At 52.1% G+C, this 20,338-nt stretch overlaps 3 protein-coding genes across 8 annotated transcripts; 2 read left to right on the forward strand and 1 right to left on the reverse strand.

The window, feature by feature from the left end:
* The first annotated feature begins 866 nt into the window (after positions 1-866).
* Positions 867-4,661, forward strand: IL2RG (interleukin 2 receptor subunit gamma). Of its 3 annotated transcripts, none has more exons than XM_039253392.1 (8): positions 867-1,049; positions 1,252-1,405; positions 1,620-1,804; positions 2,079-2,218; positions 2,634-2,796; positions 3,369-3,465; positions 3,709-3,778; positions 4,123-4,661. In XM_039253392.1, exons 1-8 carry the CDS (start codon positions 911-913, stop codon positions 4,321-4,323), a joined length of 1,149 nt encoding a protein of 382 aa, XP_039109323.1. In that variant the 5' UTR covers positions 867-910; the 3' UTR covers positions 4,324-4,661. The 3 variants fall into 3 exon arrangements, with proteins under 3 accessions (XP_039109323.1, XP_039109324.1, XP_039109325.1); XM_039253393.1 differs by having other exon boundaries at positions 867-1,025; XM_039253394.1 differs by having other exon boundaries at positions 919-1,053.
* Positions 4,662-5,498: 837 nt separating this feature from the next.
* On the forward strand, positions 5,499-7,546 carry CUNHXorf65 (chromosome unknown CXorf65 homolog). Of its 4 annotated transcripts, XM_039253368.1 has the most exons (6): positions 5,499-5,687; positions 5,810-5,896; positions 6,098-6,232; positions 6,544-6,612; positions 7,095-7,198; positions 7,403-7,546. In XM_039253368.1, the coding sequence occupies exons 1-6, from the start codon at positions 5,663-5,665 to the stop codon at positions 7,508-7,510; spliced, it is 528 nt and encodes a 175-aa protein (XP_039109299.1). In that variant the 5' UTR covers positions 5,499-5,662; the 3' UTR covers positions 7,511-7,546. The 4 variants fall into 4 exon arrangements, with proteins under 4 accessions (XP_039109299.1, XP_039109300.1, XP_039109301.1 ...); XM_039253369.1 differs by lacking the exon at positions 6,544-6,612; XM_039253370.1 differs by lacking the exon at positions 5,810-5,896 and having other exon boundaries at positions 6,067-6,232.
* A 453-nt stretch (positions 7,547-7,999) lies between these two features.
* FOXO4 (forkhead box O4) lies at positions 8,000-15,247 on the reverse strand. The gene is made up of 3 exons (XM_039253344.1): positions 14,403-15,247; positions 9,825-10,884; positions 8,000-9,502 (listed from the first exon to the last, which is right to left on the reverse strand). The coding sequence occupies exons 1-3, from the start codon at positions 14,871-14,873 to the stop codon at positions 9,495-9,497; spliced, it is 1,539 nt and encodes a 512-aa protein (XP_039109275.1). The 5' UTR covers positions 14,874-15,247; the 3' UTR covers positions 8,000-9,494.
* Positions 15,248-20,338: the final 5,091 nt, after the last annotated feature.

Here is a 20,338-nt window from a genome sequence, read left to right on the forward strand (position 1 = left end):
TTAGTGGGTTCTAGGAATAATCACGACCACAGGGAATGAGAGGCTGATTTAGCACAGTGGCTGTGTTCATGGAAAGGAAGACCCTTCTGGGAAAAACAACACAGACATAGGGCTGATTGGATTTTCAGGGTGAGAGAGGGGGAGCAGTTGACAACGACTTTGAGGTTTCAAGTCTGGGTGACTGAGAGGGTGATGGTACATTAACTGAGACAGGGAACACAGGAAGAGAAGCAGAGTTAGGGGAAGATGAGGAGTGTAAAGCCAGTATTGCTGTTCCTCCATTTCCAGAATCTCCTAAGTCACAGCTCCTCACCAGTCTCAACGGGGATCCAGTTCAGACGGCAGCTAAGGGTGGGTCTTCTGGTTTGGATCCGATCAGAAGAAAGACAGATATACATGTGCCCACGGGAGCCAAGACTGTACTTTCCACCCAAGACGGTGGGGCTTTGACCGGGGCTTCAGGGTGACTGAGCCCAGGAAGGAGCATAACGCGGGAGGGAGAGGAAAGTCCAGACCCTCCACTCTACAGGATAAAATGACGTAGATGAGGAGGTGGTTGGGAGTGGTCATGGTGTTGCTTGTGGTGGTGAACAGATAGATCCTTCCCAGGATCTAGGTGGCCTGAGGATTCTGGAGTCTGTGACAGTATTATATGCCCAGCCTCAGTCTCTACTTACAATGCCACTTTACAGTGGTGGTGGTACATCTACAGATTAGATTAACACTTAATCTCCCAGAGGATTTAGCCTGTGTCATAGCACACATTTGCCACACCCTCTGCAAAGCCCTGGTTTCTAAGGTTCTTTCCACCGGAAGCTATGACAGAAGGAAATGTGTGGGTGGGGAGGGGTAATGGGTGAGGGGCCCAGGTTCCTGACAGTCGACACCCAGGGAACGAAGAGCAAGCGCCATGTTGAAGCCACCATTGCCACTTAGATCCCTCTTATTCCTGCAGCTGCCTCTGCTGGGGGTGGGGCTGACCTCGAAGGTCCCCATGCCCAATGGGAATGAAGACGTCGCGGCTGGTGGGAAACCTGGGACTGAAAGGGGTTGGTGAGAGGGGAGCCTGTGGGAAGGGGCTGTACAGAAAGCTTGGACCTGCCATGGGACTTTAGAAGGATGCGGGTGGAATTTAAGAGTACTGCGGAGCAGGAAAGGGGAAGGGTTCTCTGCCTCCTGCTGCTGCTGCTGCTGCTTCTGACCATCATGTCTTGTCTTCCCATCCCCCACTTCATTTTCTCCCCAACCTAGATTTCTTCCTGACTGCGACACCCTCCGCGGCCCTCAGCGTTTCCACCCTGCCACTCCCAGAGGTCCAGTGTTTTGTGTTCAATGTCGAGTACATGAATTGTACCTGGAACAGCAGCTCTGAGCCCCAGCCCACCAATCTGACTCTGCACTATTGGTATGAGGCGGGAAGAGGGGATAGCACAGGGGAGTGGGAGGAGGTGAGCTGGATGGGACTTTGTGGGGACCCAGAAAGAGGGTGGCCAGCATCTCAGCCTCCCCACCATTTTCTAATGGGGTAAGTCACACGTCGGTTCGGAGTGGAGGCTGGGCTGTCTTATCTGTAGTCCCCGTTTATGCCACTGTTCCTCTTCCTCTCAACCCTTCTCTAGGTACAAGAACTCCAACGATGATAGAGTCCAGGAGTGTGGCCACTATATATTCTCTGGAGGGATCACTTCTGGCTGTTGGCTGCAAAAAGAGGAGATCCATCTGTATGAAACATTTGTTGTCCAGCTCCAGGACCCACAGGAACCCAGGAGGCAGTCCACACAGCGGCTGAAACTGCAGAATCTGGGTAACGGGGAAAGGGTGTCAAGAATCCAGAGATATTTTTGCGGGGGACCGGGGAAATATTGTGGGCCGCTGGAGTGTCTGGAGTGGTTGTCTTTCACCTTAAGGGTGCTGAGGCAGAAAGGAGGAGGCGAGGGATCAGGATAGGGAAGGGAGGAGGGTCAGGGGCACTACCTTCAGGATCCTAACTTGTCTAGGCCAGGGGAATAACCGCACACGTACGCACACGCACGCACGCGCGCACACACACACACACACACACACACACATATCTCCAGTGATCCCCTGGGCTCCGGAGAACCTAACGCTTCGCAACCTGAGCGAATCCCAGCTGGAACTGACCTGGAGTAACAGACACTTGGACCACTGTCTGGAGCACCTTGTGCAGTACCGGAGTGACTGGGACCGCAGCTGGACCGTGAGTGACTGGGGTTATGAATGTAGCAGCTGAGGCCAAGCAAAGGGGGAGAGAGTATTCAATCAGCCGCCCAGGAAGGCCTGCTCTCTAGCTCGTGTTCTCTGCCTCCCAGTTCTTCTGCTCTGTCCACTGTCATCCAACTCCCTTTCCTATCATCATCGGTGACTTTCCATTAACGATTCCGTACCCATACTTCCCTCAATGCCTGATAGGCAAGTAAACAAAAGGAAGCCTTCAAGGGGATCTAGAGGGGAGGCATTAGATTCCACTCAGTGAAGGGAGCAGTGTGGCCTGAGTAGTCCAGAGAGGAGGGAAGAACTGGGGAGAACCAGATGACATGTGGGGAGGGGCAGCAGTTTGAATTCTCCCTCCTGTTTTAGACACCCGTCTCTCCCTCACCCTCTTTCTCCCCAAGGAACAATTAGTGGACCACAGACATAGCTTCTCTCTGCCTAGCGTGGATGGGCAGAAATTCTACACGTTCCGTGTCCGGAGCCGCTATAACCCACTCTGTGGAAGCACTCAGCACTGGAGCGAATGGAGCCGCCTGATCCACTGGGGCAACAATACTTCAAAGGGTAAGATGGGCCTAAGGCACCCCCCCACCCGTAAGCCCAGCGCCCCAGCCTTTCTAGCACCACTGCCTTTTGCTCTGCCACTCGACCCCTAAGCCCCCAACATCGGGTTGCCCCATCTCCCCTCACTGTTCAACCTCAGCCCCCAGGTAGCAGGGCTTTTCTGTGTACGATCGGGTCAGTATGTTGTTAGAGTGTGTGTGTGTGTGTGGGGGGGGTGTTGAGAAGGAGGCAGAGGCGATACAGAATGTATAAGATTCCCCTATAGCACTCCCAGAAACCCTGCATGGTAAAGGTGGCTTTGGAAGCAGACAGATCTAGGGTTTAAACCTGCCTCTGCTCCTTACTCCCTCTTTGACCTGGGGCCTATCACTAGCCTCTTTGATTCTGTTTCTTCATCTGTAAAATGGAGATAACAATTGCTCCTCCCCATCAGGAGCCGTGAAGATTAAGTATACGGAAACTGTCTAGCACTGCGCCTGGCACCACGCTGGGGCTCTGCGAACGTTGGCACGTAGTAGGAATGCTACAAATGTTAGGTCTCTTTCTCTTCCTTTTTTTTTTTTTTTAAATAGAGAATCCTTTGTTGTTTGTACTGGAAGCTGTGCTTATCCCCCTTGGCTCCATGGGATTGATTATTAGCCTTATCTGTGTGTACTGCTGGCTGGAACGGTGAGATTTCAGATACCCAGGAAAATGAGGTGGGGGGGGGGCTGGGAATAAATAGTAGAGGAGGATTATCACAGGGGCTCCAGGAGTAGAGGGCAGGACGGTAAGGAATGAGGGGTCACTCCAGTGGGCATGGTGCTAGAAGGAAGCTGCGGGACCAAGGAACGCAGAATCCCTTCATTCCATCCGGGAGAGCTGGGAGACGGGTAACCTCTGTGCTCCTGCCCCCTCTTTCTCCTCTGTCAGGACGATGCCCCGGATTCCTACCCTCAAGAACCTAGAGGATCTGGTTACTGAATACCACGGGAACTTTTCGGTGAGAACATTGTCATAGGCGGACTGCAGTTTGTCAACTAGCGACTGCCTGCCAGCAAGTCAGACAGAGTGTGGGGAGCAGAGGGAAAGGGAGGGGGCCTGCACTAACTGTCAGGATGTGGCCAACCGATTGGGGGATGGGCTGGATGGAGAGCGACACCCAGAAGAACTGATTATAAATTGGTTGAGGCAGATGGGAACAGTGTTCTGGGGGCCCCAAGAGTCTGTGTGTCCCTTCCGTGAGCACTGTAGTTGCAGACGTTGTAAGCGCTCCCTTGGCACAGAGCCTGGGTCTTTTGCTCCCTGCCCCTAATTGACCCCTGACCTGGAGATATCTGTCTTTAGGCCTGGAGTGGAGTCTCTAAGGGACTGGCGGAGAGTCTGCAGCCAGACTACAGTGAATGGCTCTGCCACGTCAGTGAGATTCCCCCAAAAGGAGGGGCTCCGGGGGAGGGGCCTGGGGGCTCCCCCTGCAGCCAGCATAGCCCCTACTGGGCTCCCCCATGTTACACCCTGAAACCTGAAACCGGAGCCCTGATACCCTGACAGAACCCCAGAGTCCTGCAGTGCTAAACTGTACTAACTTCCCCTCATCCAACCAGCCTGGGTCCAATGCTCCAATGCTCACCTCGCCCCCCTGTGGCTGATTGTGAATTTTGTGGCCCCCATAACTCCGCCCGCGCCCCCCCCCCCACATTCAACATCTCCTATCATCCAGTTGGCCCTTTGTCCTGAAGGCGTGTCTCATCTTCCCCAACCCAGCCCTCCTTCCTCACAGGATTGTTTCTCCCCGCCATCCCTCCATCCTTCCCTCCCTCTTTCCCATCTACCCTTCAATTATTCTCGAATCAATGAGAAATAAAGCTTCTGTTGATAATCATCAAGAATGTCTGTTGTTGGGGTGGGGGGCAAGGGAAACGTGGGGTGCAATAAGGGTAGGAGGCATGGTGCTCACGGTAGGAAAAAGGAGTAGTAGACTCGCCATGTGGAAGCAGTAGTACCACAAATGAACCAGAGAAGAGGACTGTTCCAGAAACTTGGCTTTTTTTCTAGGTGTCCTGCACTCCTTCTAGGATGCATTTTAGAATTAGATTTACCCGGCTGCCTGAGCGGCCCAGTCAGTTAAGCGTTTGATTCTTGGTTTCAGCTCAGGTCATGATCTCACGGTTCATGGGTTTGAGCCCCACAGCAGGCTCTGCATTGGCAGCATGGAGCCTGCTTGGGATTCTCTCGTCCTCTCTCTGCCCCTCCCCTGCTCATATTCTCTCTTTCTCTCTCTCAAAATAAAGAAACATTAACAAAAAAAAGAACTAGGGGCGCCTGGGTGGCTTAGTCGGTTAAGCGTCCGACTTTCGCTTAGGTCATGATCTCGCGGTTCGTGGGTTCGGGCCCCGCATCGGGCTCTGTGCTGACTGCCAGCTCGGAGCCTGGAGCCTGTTTCAGTCTGTGACTCCCTCTCTGTCTGACCCTCCCCTGCTCACGCTGTCTCTCTCTCTCTCTCCTAGAAATAAATAAAACATTTAAAAAAAAAAAAAAGAACTAGATTTACCGGGGTGCCCCCGCTCCCAGCAAATCTTTCACAGATCCCACTCAGGTTCCTCTCTCCTTATTCTCACTCCACTTTCTGCCACACATACCACTTCTGACCTCATAATCCCTCAACTGAGGCCTCAGGCCCCACCCCTGGGGATGTTGGTTATCCACAACTGCCAGTAGCTCTCTCTGGGCCTCTTCAGCCTATGTAATCCATCTACCCTTCTAGACCCCCAACCCTATGGGCCCACTTGCACACATACACCCCCCCCCCACCCCGGGACATTTAGAATACTCTCCTTCCGAATGACTCATCAGGCCCCTATCTGAAGAGTGAGAAGGTCTTGACAGCATGTTCATTTTCATCATACATGGAGGTGAGGGGCATCACAGAGCTGGAGCCTGGGTGTAGGGCTGGGAGGTTTGAGGGCGGTGGAGATCACAGGGATGGTAGGTGTAACTGGAGGAGGGCCGCATGGCCCGTCTCATGTCTTCTCAGATAATGAGCAGTTTCTGGCCAATATCAATTGCTCTGTCCTTCTGTTGATGCATTACACCCGCAGAAAAGTAGGGTTGCCTAAAACAGGTGAGGAGTTGGGGGAGGGGACTGACGGCAGACGGTCAGAAGTAAGTAGGGTCATTTCTAGCTCCCAAGCCCTCTGACTGTCAAGAAGAGAGCTCTTTGAATCTAACAGCTCCCTCCAACCCATTAAAGATAGGATCACTGCCCTTTTTGCTCCCACTCTCCTTCCTTAGCTGCCCCAATTACCCTGTGGCCTCCCTCCAGACACCATTGACTTGTGTGATGAAACGGGAACAATGAAGATGTTTTTCGTGCTGAAGACTCCTGGAGACTATGCCAGCAAATTTCTTACAGCTCGAAGCACATACTACGTTTGTAAGGTGGAGCGTGGAGCACGAGGTAGAGGCTTGGGAGCACTCCTGAGAGAGCAAGGCCCTCAGAATGGATTGTGAACCTTGTCCTTAGCATAGGGTCCTCTCAATCAGATCCAAACTGACCATCTCTAGTCAGCCTAAGAAAGAGCACTGCCTCTCTGACAATAGGGTGGGCTTACACACATAATGCCCCCCACCTAGGGTTCATCCTGAGGGGAGGAAATAAGGTACATCAGCTCAAGGTAGTGTTGAGTGCTAGGGTCCTGATATCTTGGGTTTTAGAAGGGCGGAGACAGGGTGACAGGGGCTGGGGATAGCGCACTGCTGTGTTCACAGGAACCCGACTAGAGAATGCCTACAAAGCTTTTGTGCCCCTCCTGAAGAATCCAGAACCTGAGCTACTTGGTAAGGAGCATGATGGAGGAAGGAGACACATGGAGAGGAACTTCTGTAGCTCGGTGATATAGTATATTGTCTGTACAGAGTGGGAATGATGTGATACGGGAGGTAGGATCCCAGGATCCCAGAACGAGGGGAATGTGGCCTAGGCCCACTTTAGGATGGACATTTAGCTCAGACCAGATGGGGCTGTGTGTGTCACTCACCCCTACGCCCACCCCCATTTCTGGAGCATTGTCTTGACATATCTCCCTATCAAAACCTTGTTGTTTCCATCTTGCTCTTCATCCTTTTCTTTTGGGGTCTTGGTGACCCAATTCGCGCTGAAAAGAGCAAAACCTAGGCACCTTCAGATCACTCCTCAGCCTAGCTTTAGGCTCAGTTACTCCAAGTGATCACAGGAATCATGGGAGGGATGGGGTGTGTAGGTAAGACCTCTAGTCCTCAGAGGCAGGGGGGATGGGGGGGTGCCTTTTCCTGGTTCTTAGACAACTTGCGTGCACAATGTGATGTCATGGAGAAGAATCGATTGAAAACGCTTAAAAGCCAAGAAGCCAAGAAAGTTGTGATCGAATCCACTGTGAACATCCCAGTAAGGCTCCCCAACTGTGCTCTGCCCCCACACTCCCCTCTCCCTACTAGCCAACCCAAGGCTCCTGCACCTTGGCCCTCTGGAATGAATTTCCTTTCCAAATCCAACATCCACGCCCAAGACCTACCTGTCTCTGGTCCTAGTTTGTAGAAAGCTTCCCTGTAGGGGCCTCTTTATCTACTTGTGGACCTTTTCCTTTTCCAGTCTAAATCAACGGGAAGATCAGATGAAGAAGGGCCCCCTCCCCCTCGCAGGGGCCTGACCTTTAAGACCCGAGCAGACGTTTTCAGTAGAAAGGATAGACATCGCTAACTAAATAAAGTGGCCAAGTGACAGCAGTTAACACTAGGTACGAAATTGCTGGAATTTAATATGAGGCCCCTTTTCCAAGAAAAGACGCCATCTCCCAAGGTCTGTACCAAGGCTTGAGTATGCCCCAGGCACCGTGGAGGCTCTGAGGGTGGCTGGGAGTGGGCTGGGGGCAGCATATGGGTGGGGGTGAGGAAAAACTGTGAAGTCTCCTACAATGAGCCTTTGAGGGACAGAGGAGGGGGTGGGGTCTTCTCCAACCAAACTACCTCCCCTGGCGACAGCCCTATCAGAGCCCACCTACCACTGCTGGGGTTTGGTGACTGAGTGGCATCTTCCCTCCTCCCCCACCACAATCTACCAACTCCTCCAGCTGAAATCCCCCCCCCCCACAACTTCTCTGCCTCCTTGTCGTCCCGCCCTCCAGTCCTCTGCCTTTCCCCCTCCCTCCCCCTTATCCGAGGGGAGCAGAAAGGCAGCAGAAACCAGAGCTGGTTATAGGCATTTATTGAATTTATTCATTTATTGATTTGACACACTTCCCCACTCCAATCTAGCACATGATACAATCTGGGTAGGCCAGGCGCTGACACAGGAAATGATGGGAACCCACAGCAGGGGAGGGGGAGGGGACAATGCAAAGGGGACTGGGGGAGGGGCTGCTTTGGGGGCTGGGGTGGAGAAGGAGCCCCAGATGGCCACCCTGGCAGGTGCTAGTAAACCTGATCCACATTCCCCTCTGTCCCGCTCATTTCCCAGACCCTCAGCCAAGCTCCCCAGCTCCCCCGTCCCTGTTCCGCCCCTCCCCCTGCCTGCCACCACACACACTTCCACATAACCTCTGTAGTCAGGCAAGGGGAAGAAGGGCAGGGACAGCTGTCAGGGGCCTGGAACAGGGAGGTCTCTGTGCCTAACTTTACCACCCTAAGTCCTTCCCTCTTCTCCCCCCCCCCTTCCACCCCTTCCCCGGCCACAAACTAATTCCAGGCCTTCAATGCACTCTCCCACCATAGCACTAACCGGCAGTGGGTCATGCAAGAGTGTGGCTGCCCCTGGACGCCACACGCTCCCAGACACAAGGTGAATGAGGGGGCCTGGCTTAGCTTTTTCCATAGGGAAACTCTAAACTAGTTCCACCCAGACCTTGTTCTACACATCTCCCCATCGTTGTCGTTGGAGCTCTTTCCCTTGCTCTCCACTGCTGCTCCCCTGCCCCCTGCTCTCTGTTGGCCTGGAGTTCTCTCTCCCCGTTTCCCATGCTTCCCCGAGTAATGTCTGTAGTGTTTGTATCATGTCACTATGACAAAGCCTTCAGAAAGGAAAAAAAAAAAAAAAAAAAAAAAAAAAAGCATTCTCCCCATCACTAGCACCTTGCCACTGTTAAAAATCTCTATGTTTGTGTTTATATTTTTTAAATGTTTATAAAAAGCCTTTCTGTGATCTGCAGCCTTCCAAGGGTGATTTAGCCTGGTGAGCCTCTCCAGGGCTCAGACCTTGGCCCTTCCAGGTCCCTACTACCCCCCTCCCCCACCCCACACCACTGGCCTAGGGGGCCACTGCATAAAAATCCCAGGCCCAACCTAGCCTGGACCAGCTCAGATAAGACTACAAAAAATCCTGCTCCCAAAGGCAGGGGTAAGGCCACTGGTGACTTCACATTTCCAACAGCATTGCCCACCCCTGCTATAAAACCTAGGGAGTGGGAATGGGCCCCCCTCCCCCCGAAGGCTCCCAGGAGGGGGCCTCACCCCCTAATTGGCACAGTGAGAATAAACTGTTTCCCTTTCCCCCACCCCTTTCCCTCCCTCCCCCCCATAGTTCCCATATGGGGCAGTTTTATCTAATTTCATCAACACCCGTGTGAGCAGACCCCACCTTAGCTCTAAAGCAGGGTCCCGAATTCCCAGGGAAGGGTCAAGGGTAAAGAGTGGATATGGGCACGCCTGGCTCCACCTCTGAAGCAGGGGACAAAGCTTCTAGCCACGGCTCAGGGATCTGTGGGAAGAAGAAAACGAAAGACGAGGTAAGAGGCTGATGTGGGGCGTGACAACTTTCCACCATTCAGGTCCACATGCCCCCCAAACAGCGCCAGCCCTTCCCCACAGGTCTCCTGCACTACCGCTAGGGGTGGGCTTTGCTTTGCTGAGGGGCCCGCCCCTCTACTAAGACAATCTCCCTCTACTTCCCCAGGAGCTCCAGCTACTCCTTGCTCTAAATCTCCCCCTTGCTCAGGTCGTGGGACTAGCTGGGCATCAAGGGGGGGTGGGGAGGTGGCCAGAGGTTGTGAGATGCTACCATTGATTAAGAAGTGCCATACCTGGTTCGAAGTTGAAGTCCAATCCCTCGCCCCCATCCATGAGGTCACTGATGATGTTATCCACGTCACATTCCAGGTTCTCCATGTACATATCGAGATCTAGATCCTGAGGCATTCTGTCTTGGCTTGCAGCTTCGGTAGCAGGTGTGAGCACAGGAGTCCCCAGGGTCTTGGGGATGGGAGCACCTGCCATGACGGGAGGTGGCCCTATCATAGAGAGGGTGGGAACCAGACTGCTGGGGCCTGGGGCCTCTAGGGGCTTGGGACACAGGCCAACCCCTGTGGCTAGCTTACTGGAGGAAGGTATGCCCCCCAGCAACAGAAGTGTCGGAGCCTGGGACAGAATGGGATCTACCTGGGTCATGAGGACATCAGCAGGGGGTGGTGGTGTATCAGAGGTGAGCAGGGCCTCCAGAGACTGGGAGCTTGAGAAGCACCCTTCTCCTGCTGACAGGGGCCCCTCTGCTGGGCTGAAGAGGGAGGTGCTGTAGGTGTGTAAGGGACCTGTCACCCCAGGATGCTGCAAAGAGAAGCCAGAGAGACTACTCCGAGAGAGCAGGGAATGGGAAGATGTGAGATTGAGCCCATCTAACAGCTCCAGATCTTCATTTAGAGTGGGAGGGACACCCCCTGCATAGCCGCTGACGGAGGCTGGTATCTCCTCCTCTGCCAGCACCTCAGACTCTCGCCTCAGAGGGGAGTGCCGGGTGCTGACGCTGCTAGCGTTTGAACTGCTTCGTGGACGGAAGGTGGTCCACACATCTGCTTCTTCAGGGTTTCGAGAGCCAGGGCTGCCTGACCACTTGGCGAAGTGGCCAAAGGGGCTCGTCGGAGTGGCACCTTCAGGCGGGGCTGGCAGCACGGCTGGTTTCTTCTTGGGGGCCTTGCTGCGGCCCCGAAGCAGCTTGCTGCTGCTATCCATGGAGGCTGCCCGGCGGCGGGGAGCCTTGCCGCTCTTGCCTCCCTCAGGGTTCAGCATCCACCAGGAGCTCTTGCCAGTAGCCTCGTTGTGAACCTTGATGAACTTGCTGTGCAGGGACAGGTTGTGGCGGATCGAGTTCTGGAGGAGGCAGAGGCAGCAGGAAAGGGGCATGAGGTACGTGCAGGGGAGGTCAGTGACCAGCAGTCCAGTCTCAAAGGACGCTGGGACACAGCAGGGGCATTCCTCAAAACTCAGAGCTATCCAAATCCAGAGGAGAGCAGGCAAAGGTAGGGGCAGGGAAGTGGGGGGGGGAGACCATACACAGTGCCCACCCAAAGGCAAGCCGCTCGGCCTCTGCTCCAGACTTTTGGGCACAAGGGCCCAGGAGGCAGCCTGAGTAACAACCTACTGCAGAGGGCACAGGGCCTGCTCTGGAAAAGCTCACAGCACTGCACTCCCGCCAGGTCTCTGAGGGGCTGTCTGGTGCTGGTGGTCACTGGGGAGAGGTGCTCCTGGTTCAGCAAGAGTGACGATTAGGTGGGGAAAGAGAATTCCACAGCTCCAATCTCTTTCCTTGAGCGGAGGCTTGGGTGGCGTTTACAGGAAAGTGGTGGAACACCAGCCCAAGACTGACCCACCCGGTCTTGAGCCAGTTCTCTGAGTAGGCTGAGGGGCCAGACCCTCAGCAGAGATGGCACTCTACCCCCCACCAGGGCACCCGAGCCCCAGCCCTCCATAGGATTCGCAGATTCCTCTGTTCCCGATTCCTCCCGATTCCTGGGCACACACCCTCAACCACACTCAGGCCAGGCTTCTCACCATGCCTCAACTCCACAAGGCACATTCCTCGTCCTAGGACGGATCTCCCGTCCATACATTCTGCCAGTTCCTCAAGACCAAGCAGAAGTCCCCTCTCTCCTATTAAGTGGCTGGCTGCCTGACTTCTGCAGCCAAATTTCTTGTGTGGTATTTTCAATCTGCTCTACACCATCTTACCCGACCTATATTGTATTATTTCCCATTTCATGCAATTAGACACATCAGGTACAAGCGCCCAGGGTGCAGACCATCTTGTCCAGTCAGGCAGCCCTCAAACGGTGCCCCCCTTAGAGTGCCAAGCTGCCAGTAACATAATCGATAGTTACCTTTTTGGTGGGTGGCCCCTTGAGGCTCTATCGGCTTTGGAGGGCCTCCGGTATTAGGAGCTCCATGTTCTCCCTTCCTCCTTTCCTCCCTCTGTTCTCCCTTACTCCCTCACTGCTGATATTCTGTGAGAGATAAGTTGTTGTTCTTTTTGTTTTTTTTCCCAGGGGCCTAGGGAGCTGAGATTGGTAGCTTCTTGAGCCCCCAGAGCAGCTTATTTCTACTGGTTGCCCCAGGCTAGTTACACCATCCCTTTGTGTCCGCCCCCCCCCCTCCCCTACTCTTTCTTACCTCCTTTCCCCTACTTCTCCTCAGGAATTTCTGCCTAAGATCTCCAACCTTAGGGGCATTTGACCTCCCACATGGAGCTTTTCTTCAGTGTTTAGAAACTCAGGAGGAGCCCGGAAGGGCTTGGAGTAAAAACTAGAGGTTGAGGCTATGGACAGTCAGAAACACATGAAGTGATTTCTCACTGGTTCTCCAGATAAGGAGACCCTCTGCCTGGGAAAAGATACTTAAGTAGCTTCTTGTTCCAGGGCTCTTTAGGCAAAGAACTCCTTGTTTTCCTTGGGACCCTTCGGTAATGGCATTCCAACCACACTGGCTGCGTTGGTACTCCTGGTTCTTTCGAGGAATCCCACTTGTCCACCTAGACAGTAACCGTCCATCCTTAGTAACTGAGAACCGCCGTGACTTCTGGCACTGTGACTCCCCCCTCCCCTTCCATCCTTTAACTCTGAGTCTGCTGAGGAAGTCCGTTCCTTTCTCTACACTCATTACTCATGAGGCCCATTCTTCTATCCACTCTCCTTTAGGCCTCACAACTAGTACATGGTACAACCGCCTACCTGGAGAGGTCAGCTCCTTATAATTCTTACCTGCTGGAAGGGTGGGTGACTGCTAATTGTTCCCCAAGCCACCTAAACAAACCTTTCTTGTTCTGATGAGTGCCAGCCCCCAGTAGGGTGGGAGTGATCTTGGCACATCTCTGGAGAAGCCAGTTCAGGCTGCGAGGCTTACCCCTTGGAGTGGGGCGCGGGTGGGGGATGAGAGCCGTGGAGGCCCAGCGCGCAGCCTGATTTGGCTCTGCCATCATCCCAATGAAGGGAATTTGGCAGCATGGGCTAGCAGAGAGAGTATATGATTTATAGTTAGACCTGAGTTCAAGTCCCCGCTCTAATGAGATGAAAGCAAGCTTCCTGACCTTTTCATACCTTAGTTTCCCAGTATGTAAAATGCGGAATCTCAAGAATTGCTGGGAAGATTAATAAAACAAAACATCTCAAAACTACTTTGTAAACTAAAAAGCCGCAAATAAGCGTAAATTATAAGGAGGAACTACACTCCCACAGCATAACTAACAACTCACATTATTTCTTCTACCCTGGAAAATGAACCTAAGGGAAAAGAAAAAACAGCTGTGTAGGCTGGGTCCAAGGAGGGGAGCTCTTTATGAGCTGAGACTGTGGCGTGGCAGTCTACCCAGAAATAGTGCCAAGGGTCTCAGTCAGCTGTCCTGTTTTCTGGCCTACCCAGCTCCTAGGAATACTGCAGATCTGATCCCTCCCTCCATCTCCTGCACCTAGGGGAGGACCCACTCACTACTCATTCAACCCTCTGTGCTTTCTGGTACGCAGATCTCACCACCTATGCGGGTGCAGGATGTCAAGGGGCTGAAGCTCCCCATTTCAGAATTGGAGCCCCACATTTCTCAGGACAAGTTTCCAGCACAGCTAGTGAAATCTCTCCTCCCGGCTTCTTCATGGAAGGCCGAGGGAGCTCTCAACCTTGTACTCTAAAGTCAGAACCCTTTCTCTTTCTTTTTTTCATACCTAATATTCCTCAACAGTAAATGAAAACTCTCCCCCCTCTCAGACTTAGATAGCCCCTTACTAGGGAGAGTTTCTTAGCACTACAGGGTAAACCGAGGCAGGTAGCAACTTACGGCCTTTTTTTTTTTTTTCCTGGTCCATTAGATCAGCTACCTTACCCCATGAATATCACCATTTTTTTTCCCCTATGCCACTCTACCCCCTCTTCTTGGGTAGAGGAGTTCTTCAACAGTCCTCTACCTTGAGGTATGGAGAGGCAAGCAGAGAATCTAAGTAATCCCACAGGAATGGGAGAAAAGGTGTTGGGGTGGGAGGTGGGGGAGGAGGGAAGGCTAGGTTCATGTGGGGAGTCCACACAGTTCCTGCTGTACATAGGATAAAGACTTCTCTGTGGGAATAAGTGTTTGGGGCAGCTCAAGCCAAAGTGCTGGGAGTGCTGAGCAGTGAGCAGAGAATTCAATTTTCTCCAAGGCAAGGACAGTGTCTTATTCATCTGCGATCCTCCAGCATCAAGCACTGAGCGTGCCATATACTATGTCCTAAGTAAATGTTTGTGTAATTGATGATTGAGGGTAGGTCTCTGGGGGTGGGGGTGTAAAAGGGGCCCCAGAATGGCAGCAAGGAGGCTAAGGGTCCCAGGGACGGATGGTATCGGGACACAGGTAAGGGGGTCATAGTTACCTTCCATCCTGCTGAGCTGTTGCTGTCACCCTTGTCCTTGAAGTAGGGCACAGTGCGGACCATCCACTCATAGATCTGGGCGAGTGTCAGTCGCTTCTCGGGGGCGCTTTCAATGGCCTGGCTGATGAGTTCTGCATATGACTGATTTCCCCAGGCATTCCGGCGGGAGCCTCCCTTCCGAGGACCTGTTACAGCCCCCAGGATCCCGGGCTGGGGGCCCCCTGCCGGCTCGGGGAGCTGGGAGGGCAACAGGATCGGGTCTGAGCGCCCCTCCGTGTGTACCTTCTCTCCCAGACCCGGCTCCACCTCGGGCGGCTCGGGCGGCTCGGGCGGCTCGGACGCCTCGGTAGCGAGCTCTGGTCGGGGAAGGGGCCAGGTGCAGGAGCGGGGACGGCTCTGGGGTTCGAAGTCGGGATCGAGGTCTATGATCGCAGCAGCCTCTGTGGCTGAATTCTCATTCCTTGGATCCATACGTGGAGTTGGACCTCCGCCGCTCAGCGTTCAGAGGAGCCTGCCACAGTCCCTCGCGATGCCTCCCCCCAGGGGGGAAGCACCGAGGGCCAGGAGGCACATTCCTGCCAGTCCTCAGAAAGTCGCGAACTTCCCCCTCGCCCCAGGACGCTAGCCCCCAAGCTGTCCCCTCTACACAGTTCTCTGATCCTCTTCTTGACTACAAGCGGACAGCCTCAGAGCTCTTTCCGAGACACCACCTGTAACCTCCGCCTAGCGAAGACACTTTTTCTCCAACCTCTCACTCCGCTTCCTGCTCTTTTAAACCTGAGGCACCGTATCCCCTCATACATTGCGCTCCCATCACCAAACGTCTCCTTAGCCGCGGTTCCCTCCCCCTTTTAAGTTGCTGCCCCCCGGACACTCCTCCCAAATTTCCTCCACCCGGATCACTGCCCTCCCCCACGCCCCGCTCCCCCGCGTCACTTGCCCCTCCCCTAGCTGCCCCTCCCCCCGCCTCTTCCCTTCCCTCCACTCTTAATGGGGTCCACGTCCCCGCGGCCCCAGCCTCTCCGATTCCCGCACCAATTCCCCTATCAACCCCCCCCACCCCCCGCCCCCCGGGTTTCCTTTTTGTTTTGCTCCGAGCCGCAGCCCCCGCCTGACGTCTCTGTTTACCACTCGCCGGGGCAGCCATCTGCGCACGCGCCTGGAGAGCCAGTTGGGAAACCGAGTTCTTCAGTCGTGCCACTCTGGTCGCTCTTAAGGACTACATTTCCCGTCCTACTTCGCGGCCAGGAACCCGATAAGGGCGGCTGGAGAGCGGCGTGGCAGGATATGGGGAGGTGGAACTTTAATTATTAGAGGTCGTCGCGGACTTTTTCTTTTCTTTAAAAGTCGCTTTCCTTCTTTCTCCCCGCTTGCCACCCCCTCCCGTGTGACTCTGGGTCCCCTAGGTGACCACGTTGCGAGGTGCTGGACCTTTCCCTCTTTCAGTGGAGAGAGGGCGAGAGGGAAAAATGTGATCTCTACAAGAAGCCGAAAACAGAGAGGCAAGAAGCAAAGAACGGACGGGCTTGTGTAACATAAATACGTGCTGATGATAGTGTCTCCTCTACCTCCCCCTCCACCCCCCGGGAGCCCCCAAGTGCAATTCACGGTTATTGTGGGGTCGCTGACCAATCAGTTTTCTCCACTGGCTCTTCTGGGCTCCCCTTAAGTATTGATATTTTTCAGGTTCCCCCGTCTTGGGCGGCTTCGCTTCTCATTCAACAGGTCCCAAACTAAACTCATCCGTCCTTTCACTCACACCCCTATGCTCTGGCTACCCTTCTCTCTGAATTTGGTTAATAGTTGTCCTGATCCATCCAGTCTTCCAAGCTACAATACCATTTGCCTTTTCATCTCTTTAACTTCTCACATCCAGATCGCAGTTCCATACCTTGTTTATCACTGGATTAAATGGCAAGATCATTTTAATCGCACCTCCTGCCGTCAGTCTTTCCCCCACTATGGTTTATGTTCCATGCTGCCAACAAAGTCACCCTTCTAAGAAACACTCCTGGTAATACTGGTTAAAATGTATGGAACACTTATTATGTGCCAGGCGCTATGCTAATTGCTTTACATACAGTAGCTCATTTACTCCTCACATCAACCCTGTAAAGCAGGTACCGTTATCAACCCCACTCTATAGATGAAGACACTAATGCTTAGAGATTTGGTGACATACCCAAAGTCGCAGCTAGGAGGCAGGGGAACTCGGATCATAACACTTATTTGTGACCATAGCATTCCCCTGCTTAAAACTTCCTTTGATTTTCCCTATTGCCTATGTGATAAAAGTTCAAACTCTCTAGCAAGGTACACACAGTCTCTTCAGTTTCAAGCCACTTCCCACCTTTCCTGCTTCATCTTTCACTGGGCACACTAAGTTACAACCAGTCAGAATTTTGTACCGTTTCCTGGAAAGGCCATACCCTTTTATCCCTCCACCTCCTGGGGTGTCCTCCCTATGACCGTCCCCTCCCCAAGTCTCGTATTTTGGAACACTCCTCTTCAGCCTTCCTTGTTCCCCTCAGGTGGAGTTCTCCCTTTTCTGCATTCCCAAGCACTTTGTGCAGGCTTGTGTTTTACAGCACAGACCATATTATATTACTTCTTTACACATACATCTCTTCCACTAAACTGAACTCCTTGAGGGCAGAGACAAGTTTTATGTATCTCTGTGACCCTTAGCTGGGTCACATTCAACAAATGTTGGTAGAATGAATGGGATCAGAAATTGAATGACATTATATTTGTACATTTGACAACTTAAAATTTTTTTAATGCTTCATTTTGAGAGACAGAGAGAGAGGGAGAGAGGGCATGAGCAGGGCAGGGGAAGAGAGGGAGGGCGACACAGAATCTGAAGCAGACTCTAGGCTCTGGGCTGTGAGCACAGAGCCCGACTCATGGCTCAAACCCACAAACCGTGAGATCATGACCTGAGCTGAAGTTGGACGCTTAACCAACTGAGCCATCCAGGCGGCCCTTGACAACTTTTTAATAAGCATATCATGTGCACTTTCTCTCTGGCCGTGCCTAGTATTGTACCATTTGCAGTGTTGCTTGATATGTGCTGTGTGATGACAAGGCCTTCCTTCTGTCAGGAAGGACAGCTATACAACTCAGCATTTTCTAGAGGTAGCAGTACATTGAGCCTTCAAAGTGATATTAGGCTACTCATGGTAAGGTTACCTACCATCTTGGTTCTATATACTCCTGCCTCCTTCTACTCCAAAATGTATTTATGCTCCATATGTCCTATACAGGGTAAATAGAAGACCATGTATTCCTACCTGAGGTCCAGACTGGAGACATGGGACATAGTTGCTCACAATGCCTGTAAACATGTCATGTATATGACTCTTCCTCCTGTAGCACAGCCTGGAGTATTTGGTAAGTGCTGTGGGAATGGTGAATTTGATAGAGGAGAGGGCCTGTGGCCACTAGGTCCCAAGAAGCTCTCTTCGACCTGAAACAGGTGTGGTGACAGATCGCACAGAGCTTCTGAGCCAGGGAAATGGCAAGGGTGGGGCAGGCACATGTCCTGGCTTGAGTTCTATCTTGCATTGTCTCCCATGTGCATTTGTTTCAAAAGGTCCACCTCCCCCACCAACTCCTGTCCATCACCTCCTTAAATTTCCAATTCAAAGCTCAAAACCTACATGCTTTTGGACACTTTCCCCGACTAGCCCAACCTGACAGATCACTTGCCTGCTTTGCATCTCCTGAACCTCTATGAGATCAGTTTGTATTCTCTAATTTTGTGCTTGCAGTTACATAGCTTTTCATCTCCTGAGGGCATATTGTCTCCCCAACTTGATTATAAACTCTGAAATCAATCAACAAATACTTTACTGTTAAGATGAGAATATGGCTTGGAATCCCAGAAAGACAAAAATGACCTTAACCCATAGGACCAGATGATTTAGGAAGGTGACTTAAAGGACCTGTACAATAGTAAAAGACACGGCTACTTTAAAGCTTGTATCTGGGGAAGTCAAGGTTATTCACCTTATTACTGTGGGAGTGTTAGAATATACATTAGGGGCACCTGGGTGGCTCAGTCGGAGAAGCATATGACTTCGGCTCAGGTCATGATCTCCCAGTTTGTGAGTTTGAGCCCTGCATCAGGCTCTGTGCTGACAGCTCAGAGCCTGAAGCCGTGTCTCCTCTCCTGCTTGCTCGCGCTCTCTCTCTCTCTCTCTCTCTCTCTCTCTCTCTCTCAAAAACAAACATTAAAAAAAATTTTTTTTTAAAAAGACTATACATTAGTCAAGGGACAGAGTTAGCGAGGTGGCCTTAGAACATAGAAAAGACATTGGTCAGGAAAGAGGACTAACCACTGTAGTGATGAATTATGAACAGATATGGCAGGCTATGGGGAGGGGGTGGCAGCACAGGCCTTTTTCCCAGTTGTAGCCCCAGAGTTTATGGTCTCAACTGGCTCCTCATTCAGGACTTGCTTTTTTCCTCTTGAAGGTCATAGAGGAGTATGACTCTCTTGCCTCTTTCGCCGTCACCGCCCACTTTTCTACCTGAGTGCCACCCCCCAACCCTGCCGCCCAATTGGCTTTATTAATTTGAACGGAGATAGGTAGTTCCCCATTTCTTTCTTATCCTGCCGAACTCTGAAAAATCACACAACCCCTACCGTGAGTTTGTATAGGATATTTTTTTTTTCTTTTTGCTAGTAACTACAGGGAAAGATGCAAGGGTTAACAAAACTAACAATGAGAAAGTTTGAGGAATCTCAGAAAGCACCACCTCTACTTGTCTCTGGTCTTCACAGACACGTATGGAATGTACATAGTTTTGGTAGCCCTCTTCCCCAAGCCCTTCCTTCTGTGCGTCTGTGAAAGATTGCTGGTCCTTCTCTTAGAAGCCAGTACCACCCTCCCAACACTGTCACCGGTTTTAAAAATCTTCTCAGTTAATGGGGCGCCTGGGTGGCTTAGTCGGTTAAGCGTCCGACTTTCGCTTAGGTCATGATCTCGCGGTTCGTGGGTTCGAGCCACGCGTCGGGCTCTGTGCTGACTGCCAGCTCAGAGCCTGGAGCCTGTTTCAGTCTGTGACTCCCTCTCTCTCTGGCCCTCCCCTGCTCACGCTGTCTCTCTCTCTCTCTCCTAGAAATAAATAAAACATTTAAAAAAAAAATCTCAGTTAAGAAACCTTTCTTTTTTTATATATAGCTTTCTTATTGATTGATTGATTGATGTTTATTTTTGAGAGAGACAGAGCGAGAGCAGGGAAGAGGCAGAGAGAGAGAGGGAGACACAGAATCCAACGCAAGCTCCAGGCTCTAAGCTGTCAGCACAGAGCCTGATGTGGGCTCTAACCCACAGACTGAGAGAACATGACCTGAGCCACAGTCAGGCATTTAACCCACTGAGCCACCCAGGCTCCCCAAGAAACCTTTGATACGAGCCTACTCTTTTCCAGACACCAAGCTAAGTGCTTTTACATAAAGTGTACCCCAGACTAAAGTCTTTAGGTTTAGCCCCAAGTAGATTTGAGTTGGTAGCACTACTAAGTTCAAGGCAACTTTCAGTCCTTTCTAGACCCTGGAAGTCAGTCTAATACAGTGAAAAGAACACTAGGGCTCCTGGATGGTGCAGCTGGTTAAGGTCAGACTCTTGGTTTCCACTCAGGTCATGATCTCATGGGTTTGTGAGTTCAAGCACCACATAGGTCTCTGCATTGGCGGTGCGGGGCCTGCTTGGGATTCTCTCTCTCTCTCTCTCTGTCACCCCCTGCTTGTTCTATCTTTCTCTCTCTCTCTCTTTCTCTCTCTCTCTCCCCCCTCAAAATAAACTTTAAAAAATAAAACAAAATAAATTTTTAAAAAGCCAGAAATCTGGATTTAAAAAAAAAAGAGCACTAGCTTGAGTCAGGAGATGTGAGACCTTGTCACAGTTCTTTTTTTAATGTTTCTTTTT

Source organism: Hyaena hyaena, unplaced genomic scaffold, assembly GCF_003009895.1.
Source record: "Hyaena hyaena isolate Hyena2069 unplaced genomic scaffold, ASM300989v1 scaffold_451, whole genome shotgun sequence".
Classification (NCBI taxonomy): Eukaryota; Metazoa; Chordata; class Mammalia; order Carnivora; family Hyaenidae; genus Hyaena; species Hyaena hyaena.